At 44.3% G+C, this 12,324-nt stretch overlaps 1 protein-coding gene across 3 annotated transcripts in view; it reads right to left on the reverse strand.

The window, feature by feature from the left end:
• Positions 1 to 655: 655 nt before the first annotated feature.
• The window catches only part of LOC144702972 (pre-mRNA-processing factor 39-2-like), a 42,927-nt gene continuing 31,258 nt past the window's right edge, over positions 656 to 12,324 (reverse strand). For 2 of the 3 annotated variants that reach the window (XM_078575012.1, XM_078575011.1), the window contains exons 10-12: positions 9,157 to 9,237; positions 2,527 to 2,676; positions 656 to 1,898 (exon numbers count right to left, since the gene is read on the reverse strand). In XM_078575012.1, coding sequence (XP_078431138.1) covers positions 1,107 to 1,898; positions 2,527 to 2,676; positions 9,157 to 9,237 — 1,023 coding nt within the window. In that variant the 3' untranslated portion in view covers positions 656 to 1,106. The remainder of the gene's footprint in view (positions 1,899 to 2,526; positions 2,677 to 9,156; positions 9,238 to 12,324) is intronic. The other variant, XM_078575013.1, reaches the window with a different exon arrangement.

Genomic DNA, 12,324 nt, shown 5'->3' on the forward strand with positions numbered 1-12,324 from the left:
TCTTGTTGAAGATTAAATGATAGGATTTTTCACCTATATTGCTTAGAAAGGTGATCCCATGCTCTATTGCAAATATATAAGGATCAGTTATGGATATTTTTGTCAAGAGTTCCCAAATGCCAGGCATAATATAAAAAGTAATATTTATAAACATACCTAAATATTTTAATTAATGCATAGAATTAAATATATCTAAAAACATTAACGATATGATGGGTCAAAACATTTTTATGGCTTCACAGAAATTCATCGGCTAAAATTGTCAGCATGAAAGGACACCAATAATGATTATAATTAATTAGGCTTTTATACCCCCAATACCTGCTGATGTGCCTCACAATCGCAGCATTCTTGATACCAGACATAGGTTCCAGAGATCCAGCTGGCAGCACAATCAATCTCTTTTCTTTACTTTCAGAGTGCATTTCAATGACTGAGAAATTAGTTCACCATGGAAAAAAGGTTGGAAAAAAAGTCTGGCTTCATCAGATCTTCTGATTTTCTGGCTTTCTCATACATTATTGGTTTCCCCCCCAAACTACTGAATGATTTTTTAACTCTTTCAAGATAGATATGAACATTTATTTACCTTCTACATGAAATTCAAAAACACCACATAGATATTTTCCAAGTAAATTTCAAACTCCCAAGAATATCCTCTCAAAATTCCTTTATTTCAAAGGTAATATGATGTATACATAGAACTGAAAAGTGAAAAAACTGTCCTCCATGCAGTTGAGATCAGATAAACATTAGGATTACATGGAAATTGTTTATACACTAATAACAAGAAAAGGCAAACCTGCATGAGATTTCCTCTTTTCTGACCAAAGCAAGTATTTCCTTGCGACGAAGAGCATTGCCAGAGTGAGTAAAGCATACAATTCACATGGTTCAACCAGAACTTTTATCCAATTATATCAAAGACCAAGCAGACCTTTTATACTCTCCAGCATTATGTTTCAGCTGCTTCTCTTCCTCCTGCTTCTGCCTCTATAGTAGAACAAGTAGACCCTGCTACTGTTGTTCCTGGTGGGTATGGATAATTGCCGATCTGCACTCTTTCTTTCAGTCTTTAATAAATCCACACCAGATATATGGGGGTATCATGTCTTCTGAACAGCATCTTCCTGCTGTTGCTTCTGCTGCTGAAAATGTTCAACTCCCGTTTTCTCTCGTACCTGATGCAATTCAAGGAATTTTGCCTGGCTATTCGGCTGCTGTTGATGTGGTCTTTCTTGTTGCTGATGTTGCTGCATGTAGTACAGCTGCTGTTGCTGGTAGTAATGATGCCAATACTGGGCCTGATACTGCTGATACGTTAGTATCTGAGGATGATGCTGGCTGCTGCTACTTCCATCCTCACCCTGAACTTGGTAGACTACAGGCCACTGATACTGCTGATACTGACTTGAGACTGGTACCTGGTCATGGGTAACATAATTTGGCTGAGGATATGCCATTGCGCTTGCTGGGTCAAATCCAGCATAAATTGCAGACTGCTGATGCTGAATATGAGGCACAGAAGGAATTGAAGTCTGTTTGTGGTATTGCTGGCCTATCACATTGGATTCTTCTTTTTCTCCTCGCATTTTGGACATGGGTCCACTAGGGGATGGTTTATCATAGGGAGGATGACATGATGAAATGTTCTCAAGGGATGGTTTCAGATTCTCCTTATCACCTTGAGAGCCCAGGTTAGTTTCTTTTCCTAGTCCTGTGGTGAGAAGATTGCCTTTTGAAGTTGCTTCCCACTCTGGATCTTTCCTAATAGTCATCCTCTTGGACTCTTCCCAAATATTGGGGTTATCTGCAGCTGGAACAATGGGTGGAAAGACTCTCCAGTGACGAGCCCATGCCTTTCTGATTTCATGAGGAGTCCCACAAAGATCCACAAACTGTTTGGAAGATGAATTTCAATGAGAAAGCTGAGCTAAGAAGCATATAAAGATAGGGGCATATATTTTATGTCGCAAGGATATTATGCCACAAGGAGCAAGCAAACCCACACTAAGGTGAAATAACAATGGAATGGATATGAATGAATGAAACAAAACCAAAAGCTTTAAATGAATGGTGGCCAGACCCCCAAACCAACTGATCAGTAGGCACCAAAGGATGAGACTGATCATGAGACAATAGGACCAAGTTGGATCAACATAAAAAAAAAGTAGTTCATGTCGTAAAAAAATTGGTCGTAAACAACGGGCAGTTTTTTAAGAATAATGATTTATGGTGTTCACACATTAGTTAGATTGAGATATCCAGATGTCTGAAACCATAACTAGAATGTATTGGTTCTAACCATCTCTTTTCTATTTTTCTTCTATTTTTTGAATTAAAAGATAAAAAAATCAAATTTTAATTAAATTTAATTTTTTATTAATAAAATATTCAATTTTTATTCAAGCAAGATGCACGCAGAATGCAATATCATTCTAGTTAATAGTAAAGCCTCCAACATGCCGCAGAAAACCTCTATTTCCAAACATGAACAACATAAAAAGATGGCAAAGATTGGTATACCTCCAACAATAATTTTGAAATTTCCTCTCTCTCAGAAGGGCTTAAAGTGAGTGATGTACCGGGTTCTGGCTCTAGGGCACGACTGACTAGAGTGTCAACAAGACTTACGTCTCCTTTTGCACAATGAGTACACATGAATTTAATTAATTCCTGGCAAACACAATAAAGAAAATTAAGGTTCTAGATACACAGAAGAATAAAAATGTGAAATAAGGTAGTTATGATATTTGCCAAAGAAAAAGGATTCAAATGATATGTGACAAATGAAGAAATCAACTAATATGAAACAATTCGAACGATGAAATGAGACAACCAGGAAGGCATGATGGTCATCAAAAAGGTTAACAGAAGAGATTGGGGCCCAAGACCTGGTGTATGGAATTCTACTCTGTTTTTTCCTCCATTCATTGCTCAGTCATCAAATCTCTCATATTCCTCAGTTTTTCTCGTGTCATTTCAGTCCTCTTAATTGGTTCAGTTTACACATTCCAATCTAAGGCATCAAAAAATATAGGAGGCCTGACTAGAGAGGACTTCTATCACAATAAGAAATCAAAGAAATCACATGGGATTTCGAGGATTTCCTCCAGTAGCAGCAAGCCCTGTGCTTGTGCAGTCCTTCAGCGGGGTGCCTCCGGCCGACCCCACCATAACGAGCCCTCCTGCTCCATACAAATCCTGCTCCTGCCCAGAACTAGGTCATGCATGACTCCGTCTCTGACAACGATGATCAGGGCCTCCTGCCACTCCCACCACATCCATCACCCTGCCACTGACCTTCAGCTGCCACTCTAGCCACTGCTGCCACCACCTATAGTGCACGATTGTCCAGGACGTGGACGAAGAACAGGACAGGACATAGATCGTCCCATTCTACATCCCAACTTTTAGAAGCTCTGTCCAGAGTTTGTAACATCCCAAATATTTTCGTCCACGTCCCGTCCCATCCGAAAACTCTCCCGTCCAAGATATTCTCGTCCCATCGCACGTCCGGGACGAGGCAGTGTGATAGGCCACTCGGAATTTGACGCGTGGCACAGCACGTGTCAAATTTCAGCTGGAGCTCTCAGGCAGATACATGTATCATACATGACTCCTGCAGGACGCAGAAACTGTCCCGTCTGCCATCCAAGACCCATGACAGGAGGGCGATTCTTCTTCTCGTCAATTGTCTGCACTCCTGGACGACACGATTATTTCGTCCATGGACGAAATTACCATCCTGTTTGCATCCATACACTAAACCATCACCATGTCCACCACCCTACTACCGACCTTCGGCTGCCACTCTGGCCACTGCTCCTCTCTTGATAGGCCTTGGTTATGGAGGAGAAACCCTCACGTTGGCAAACCCTAAAGGCCCACTGACGCAGGTTAAGTGTAGTTGGACACCCTACTACTCCAGGAAACAGACCCGACAGAATGGGCCCCACCCACTTATCTTGTGGTGGGGATTCAAATGTTGTCGGGTCTGATGGGATTTGGGTGGGAACCCAGGGGTACACCCAGATGAGCTTTCCCTCAATTTTACCACAACCCAGGCCACTGGGTCTTTGAGCTGGGTGGGATCGGCTCACTCATAGAGGCCAACAGGTCCTCTGCTCCATCGCCTTGATCCACCAGATCGTTGCAGGTTGCCCATTCCTGCAGCCCAAATGGGATGGAACATGCTATGAACATGAGGGAGCCCAGCAAGCTATACCCCACCGATTGCCCCCAGTGCTTCAATGTCATGATCCAGTTGCCGAGCTAGGTTGGGGGCATCCCAACAATGATGTGGATGACGCTGGTACCTTCTCCGAGGACTCCTGGCACCCTCCTCCCTGAAGACCACATCATGGTTAATTCCGCCATCCTAATCTACCGACCAATAAATGTGCATGTCCTTGACACCGCACTAACGAGCAACCGATCCTCTCCAACAAGGATCCAGACCAGTTGTTGCGTTGTATGGAGCAATACTCCTGTGCTGCCCCTATTGATGACTTCAAGCATTTGCAACTTGTCTTAGACGAGAATACTTCTACATGGTTCTACATAACCGAACCAGTTTCCACAACTGGGATGATTTCAGAAGGTTACTGAATAGCTGTTATAGCTTATAACCCTGGATTCATATTAACATCTGTTCCACCTACAGCAAACCAAATCCATGGACAAGCTGGTAGCCGTCTTCATGGAACCCTTAGGCTATCTGCCTGACTTGGCAGATGACATGGTGATGCACGCACTACACACTGCTCTCTGTCATGCTCTACGAGCTGAGGTCAATCTTTTCCAGCCATGGTCAACCACTGAACTCATTGATTATGACTTCGAGGCCAAGTCCACTCTCTGATTTTCAGGACTAGGGTGATGCACGGACAGGTGATAGTTACGTCCCCATTAAGGGGTGCCACTTAGGCCACCTCAAACTGCATCAGGATCCCTAGCCCCAGGCCCGGATCAACCTCTCCCCGCATGCCAATTTCACCTCATGGAGAATGAATTTCTTCATTGCCAAGCCCAGGGTTTTTGTTTCCACTGCAATGGGAATCATCACGTTGGGTCATCGTTGCCGGAAGGATTTGCACCACCATATCATCACATTACAGCTTGATGACCAGGCACCTGCCAAGAATGAAGACAATCATGCACTGGAGAAAAACCTTAATGTTGACGCTTAGTTGGGCACTATCCAAGTCATTGACGGCTTTGGGTCTCACCTTGCCATAGGTCCTGAACCATTCAGGGGTGTGATTTGAGGGTGCTTATTGACACAGGAGCGACACCAAACTTCATTGGCCACCACCTTGCCTAGGAACAGGGTCTCCCTTTCAGTCAGTCATCCCCGTACTAGATTCACAATGGGAACATCATTGTCTCCGAGGGGTAGGTACAAGTTCTGGACATCCCTATCATGCTTCAAGGCTACATGTCTGGTCATCGCCTTCTTACCCATCCACGAGCACAGTACCAACGCCATCTTGGAGTAACCGTGGCTTGTCACCTCGAGATGGATGCACGACAGCCGTACAATCCTGCTCTAGGGACACTGAACATGATTTACATCTTGCCATTGAGCCCCTCACTGCCCTCCTTTGAAATCGACAGAGACCCTTGCACTCTGTAGCGCCAATTTCCTCCCGTATTCCATACCCCGAAGGGCTACCCCATGGGTCCCATTAATACATCTTACCGTGACTCCCTCTTACAAAAGAACAAGCTTGACGGGTTCGCCTGTGAGCAATTCTAAGTGGACATCCTCCCAAGGGGTGGCCACTCATATGGAAAAGGTGTGGGCCATGAAAGAATGGCTGACACCCCTCACTCTGCCTCAACTCTACTGTTTCCTCAACTTGGCGGCCTACTATCAATGATTTGTGGTTAGCTATGCATCCATTGCCTGGCAGTTTACCCGACTCCTGAAAAAGGGCATGTTTGCATGAACCAAGGAGTTGCAAGTGGTGTTTGATAAACAAAAAGGCGACTTTCCTATGCAACGGTACTGAACCTTCTTGACTTCTCCAAGAATTTGTGCCACTGATGACAACCAGGTCAACATAGGGGGGAGTTCTAATAAAATTCGATGCCCAAAGTACATGAGTAGAAGAAGCCCAGACAGAAAGTATGCCTGACGCAAAGGCTCAGCCCAACATGAGGTCTACTTAAGGCCTGCCTCAAAGTAGGCTAGGGCAGAATTTGAATCATGAGTCTCCTGGCCTGTCTCTCCCCTTTCCTTGCTTGGTCATAATCTTCTCTCAACCCTACTCAAAGGTTCAACGCCATCTCCCTACCAAGTGATACGTTCTTCACCAGATGTATCGCTTTTCATGTAATCTCTAAAGAAACCCTGAATGAAAAGAGGCTCAACACTCATAAACTCAATTGACGGTTTTTTTACAAAGTACTTGTAGTGAGGAAGAGAGAAAACTTGAAAGGGTCCATGTTAATGGGCTATTGCATAGATATATAAGCAGAGTTCCTCGCCCTAAACTCTGTTTCAGCACTGGATCGAGAGAGACTGAATGCTTGTCACCACACGATGTAATAAATTGCCTCAAAGAGAGGTAAAATACCCTATTGTTGATCATCGATCAACATGGGAATCTGCACAATCAGCAACCGTATAAACGTCCAAATCGGCCACCAATATGCTTGAACTGAAGGCCAAGTCCAATGGTGCTCATGAGGTAGCTGAGCACATAATTGGCAGAGTGCATAAGACACATCTTGAGATCATGCATAAATTGGCTCTACACACCAACTGCATAAGCAATGTAAGGGCACTGGTGATTGAGATATATCAACTGACCAACTAATCTTTGGCAGCACCGAAACGATGTCATGTTAAAGGGAAGGGTGGTCTCTATCGATACTTCCTATTGGTCAGTTGGGGGTAAAGTGACCAAGGTTGTCAGTCATGCACTCATCACTTATATATATACTATTATTCATGGGTTGATCACCTTTGCGGGTGATCTTCCCTCTTTTAAAAAAAAAAACTAATACGGGGTTCCTTCATCAACAGTCTCCTAATGCTCTTCCAGAGAAAGCCAGAAATTTACTTGATTAAAAGTGGTAAGGAACTGTGAGTCCTCCTTCCCCAGCTCCCGAAGAAGGGCAGAAAATATATTTCTGATCGGAAAGAAAAATACCAATACCAGAATAAGCCACCTCAATGCCAAGAAGTTAGTGAAGTGGGTCAAGATGTTTGATGTCAAATTCACCATCAAGATGTGAAGCCAACTAAGCATCGTTTTTTAATTCGGAGAAAAGATGCAACGCATTCTTTGCTTGGATTCACTTTCTCAGAAGTTTGAGGAGATCTCCAACTAAATGTAGAGACCCAGTCATGAGGACCTGTAGACAGAGATTTGGATTGTCTTTGCACAGTCTGTTAACCAGTTCAAAGCATTCAGCAGAGAAGACACGACTGCAGCACAGCAACAAATCTGTTTACTCACAGGATTATTGGGTGAATAATCATGCATAAATTGGTTAAATTGAAGCTTTTCTGGATTTCCCGATGTTCTCTCATCTGCAACAATGCTATCTTTTCTAGAAATGAACTTTTGCACTGAAAAAAGAAAATGATATGGTCACCATTGCCCTGAAAAAAGCCAAATAATTTCATTGAGCATGTAAAGCGAGAAAACCAAGCCCCAGGAGACTGCTTCAAGTCTTTGAGGGCCTTCTTGAGACGGCAGACCAAGGGTAACACCGAAGAAGGGGCCAATTAACCGGGAGGCAAGGATATAATACCTCCTCATGAAGATCACCATAGAGAAAAGCATTCTTGAAGCCAAATTACTAAAGATGTCAATCACGATGAACCACTAGCAAAGTTGATTTGATGCTATATGCCTGAACAGATCACAGACCTTACACTAAATTTGTGGAGAGAGTCACAAGATCATAGATAATGGTCAAGTTGTTCCTCTTCACGTGAGATCCTTGAGCAATGTCCCATATCTCCTTCGCGGAGTCGAGAGATAAGAATTCAACAGCAAAGATGGCTTGATACTGTCAAATTAGCAGTAATGGCTGGACAACGCCCTCAACATCAACCCCATGATCATAATGGGAAGCAATGGGAAGTGGTGGCTCTTCCGAAAGATGCTTCATGAGCTTACCTTTCAAGCTTAACTTTTAACCATACTGACGTCATTGAAGAAGGTTCAATCCTATAAAACAAAATTCAGGAAGTATGTATGGCAGAGGATAGTACCAATGACTCAATTCTGGGGTCGTCAGTTGCCATGATCAAGGATGATCAACTGCAAGTTCTAAAGGAGTAGTGGTGGGGTCAACGCCAGTGGAGCTGATGGAGCACCGGCGGAGACGATGTGAGTGGAGGTGCCACCGGCGTGAATGTTGGCAGGAAACACGAACAGCCGCGGAGCCGGCTCAAATGGCCAAGGACTGAAATGGACGGTGGCGGAATGAGACTGAACCAAGGTAGAGACCGACTGAACATCAGGTGGAACAGGCAGGAACATATCAAAGATCAAATATGGAGGAAAACTCAAGGATGTCGCTTGACCATGAAGAAACCCAGAAAGAAAAGAGAATAGACCTCTATGGGGATAATGTCTTGTCATTGTCCTTTGATCATTGCCAAGCAACATTTTTCGCCAACACCGCAATGAAGATGACAACTCGTCATCATCTACTGCATGAGGGCATAGATAATGAGGTTAACTTGTCATTGCCATTCTCATCCTAAAGAAAACAAATGATGATGATGATGATGATAGGAGGACAAAGGTGACTTCTTCAAATATTTTTCCCCAAATATAACTCTCTATCTCCACAGAGTCATTGAAACCAATCAAGGTTTTAAAAAGTGTAAATATCAACAATCCCATGGGTTGTCTCCTCTCCCAAAACTTACGACTTCAAAGTACAAGTAGGATTGTTCTAACTACACTTAAAGAAAAGCAACATATCATTTTATACAACGGGATGCGTTAGTCTATATTTTTTATTAAATAAGAAGCATTGCACGAAATAATTGCTACTGATTCAAATTTATCAGTACCATCAGAAAAAAGAAGAAAAATCAGGTGTCAGGAATCTCTTGCACTGAGGATTTCATATGATTAGAACATAACTCATTAACTGGTAAAATGAAACCATTGCAAAAACCTCATAAAGTAACTTGCAGTGAGGTGCCCGAGATATCCCCTCAAAAAAAACCTCTCTTGCTGCTCTTAAGTTTCCAGTTTCCTGAATCAGAATTTTCATACAAGGAAATCAAGAATTAGTTTGCAACCTCAAAGAGAGAGGGAAAACAAATTCATTAGTATTAATAAATTACTATTAGTGAACGATACTATGGATAATTAATATATTGTTAATAACTGAACTATGTTAGTCATAACTACCAAAAGCCAACTAGAGTTGTTGGATATCAGATATATGAGTTACTGGATCCCAGCTAATTAGATATATTTCATGGACAAGTACTGATCCAAAACACTTGGTTCTAAACACTGGCTGTAATACCAGGGAACACTAGTTGGGGCAAACTACCAATCAAATACTCCCAACATTTATGTTTCTTCTTGTGAAATCAAGTAGAGCTTATCCTTCACATTCTGCACACCCTGTAGGGGTGACAAATAAGGACTCACCAATGATGGCCATGGCACTGGATAGAATCTTGAAGAAACAACGTAAAAAAATTTCAGAAATAAGTCGTAAATCATTTAGATTTGTCTTTTTTGCACTAAAACTAGAATCAATGGATGAGATGGCTGATTACCACACATGCATGGTGACCCAAGACCAACTTTTTGACTAATCCTGTGCTAAGGCAGACCAATTCTAGTCACAGCCACAATGACAAGGCTGGGATGATTTTTGACCATCAGCCATTCACACTGCTGTAACAATAAAACATCCCACTATCATCACCTCAATAGATAAAAACATCTTTATTGATCTATAAACCAGTAAAACCTGTATAACCACCTGCACTTGCACTGCTGCCATCCACCATCATGTGACCCACACTCTCCCTGCCACTGTTTGTGCTTGCACCCATCTAGCCTGCTGCTTGCAGGCTTTCTTTCTGCCACAAGTAGATGCCCACCCTTATGCATGCAGATATCTCTTTGGGTACCTCTTGCTGTTCTGTCAATATCATGCATCCATGCACCTCTTCACGTCTCTTAAGAGGGGGTTTGTGACTCTGATGCCTCCTCTGGACAGGCATCACCTAGCCTATCAACATCTGCTCAGACACCTACTGTTTCTGGCCACTGTGGCTCATATGTGTCTTCAAACTGTCGGAATTGTGAATTCAGATCACTATGACTCACTGTCATTCGGTCAAATCCTGAGCTAGGAACAAGGCCCAGATTGAACGCGAGCCGGCCTTAGTGCTGGAGCAGGAACACTGAGCAGCCTTGCTTTGTTGCAGTGGAAGTCTTTGCAATAGCTTCAAATTGCTTAAGGGGTTAAGGAGATAAGGTGGGGATGCAGCCCCGTACAGGAATAAGGTCATTGCGTTATCTATCATGAAACGATAACATCGTAGTCGTAGTCATTACATGGAGGAAGACCAGGGAAGATACCGAAGTAATGAGACGAGGTGCCATGTGCCTGAGTAGTGTCACTCTTGCACCTTGAGGCCCGCAGCCCTGCGCGCGCGCATACTGGCATCATCCCTACACCCGTGCCCCCCGGCCGGGCGTCGCACGCCTGTGGGCCTTGGCACTCGACACACCTGCCAGTCCAACCCCAACCTCGACGCTCCGCGCACCAAACACCCACGCTGGCACCATCGCGTGCGGTCTGCGTATGCACCGCTGTGCTGGGCGCCCCAAACTGGATGCAGCATGCCACGCACATCCCCCCGGTGCGCCATGCGGCCCACATCCATCTCGACGCTCTTTGTGCGCCAATGCCTTAGTCTCCTGGCAGGAAGTCTCCCATCCTGCGCCCCACACACGCAGTGCGCGCGACGCAAGTGCGCCGTTGTCGCAGCACATGCATGAGCACCTGCGCGTTTCCCACGTGCGCCGCCTGCCCCTCTGCCTCCCAGCCTGTGTGTCTCACACTCGCGTACTCTTAGCAGCCTCATGCGCCCAGCCCGCGCACCGCCTTGCCCTGATCCGTTGCCATTGCGTGCGAGCACGAGCACCAAAAGGGCCTTGGCTTTAAAGATAAGGGTCGGGTGTCACCAGCCCGATGCGTATGTTTACTCTTAAAGACTATCTCAAAGTCCTGAGTCCAAGTACACGGACATATCCCCACAATAAGCACGCAGGCCTCTATGCAGAACATGCCGCCTACTTTGGGGGCTTACACCCGCTCCTAGAGGACAGACCTATGCAAACAAAAATTCACTATGATCAATTGCTCAACATTCAGAGAGTTCTCCATCGATGGTCGCTAGGCAGTATTCGCCCCTCTATTGCAAGTGAATTTCTACCTCTTGGCTCAGCACTAGAGAGTTGGGATATTGCTCAAGACAGTCTCTCCAAAAAAAAGAACGAATAGGCAATCATATATGACTTGGAGCACCTCTACCATTCCTACACAAGGGAATTATACCGTGAAAGTATAAATATAATTTGATAAACAGAGCCCCTTATTATATCTTTTATTTCACTGTTTAGGTGACCTCTTTATGTGAATTAAAATACTTAAACTCGGGCCGGCCCAGGCCAAGTCTCTGGCCCAATCCACGCCTGGGCCTGGGCCCAAGCCCAAAAAGTAAGTCATGGGTATTTAAACCAGAGATTCAAGCACGAATTTAAAGTTGTCTTTTTTCCTTTATGAAACCCTAAATATGGAGGCTGGCTGCTGGTCTGTTCTGCTCCAGCAGAGCGACAGAATTGAATAGACCTGTCTATGGGCTGCGCATGACCATTACAGGCTTCCAGATCCACCTGGCTGTATACTTGAACTCCATGTTTTTAAGTTCCTCAAGGCACTTAATCCAGAGTGTGAGTCTCTCCTGATACCAGCCGATTCTTCGCCAACAAATACCAAAGGAGGAAGCGGAAGCTGGAGACCTAAAGCGCACGTGAGAAAGAAACTCGTACGTGCGAAAGGCCTATAAAGGGAAGCGGGAGACAAGAAGAGCAGTAAGTTGTTTTTGGTCGACAAGGCAGTTGCTGCAGCAACTGAGGCTGGGAGCAGAACCAGGCTGCGTCCTTCCATATCTATCCTTTCCCCTTCGAACTATCATCCCCCTCTCTACCTCGAACCCTAACTCTCGTTGTTCTCTGGTTATTTTGGTGGTGTTATCCTTGAACTCTTAGTGTGGAGTAAGAGCGGATAACAGTTCCTTCAGGATATACT

Source organism: Wolffia australiana, chromosome 5 (assembly GCF_029677425.1).
Source record: "Wolffia australiana isolate 7733 chromosome 5, ASM2967742v1".
NCBI classification, from domain to species: domain Eukaryota; kingdom Viridiplantae; phylum Streptophyta; class Magnoliopsida; order Alismatales; family Araceae; genus Wolffia; species Wolffia australiana.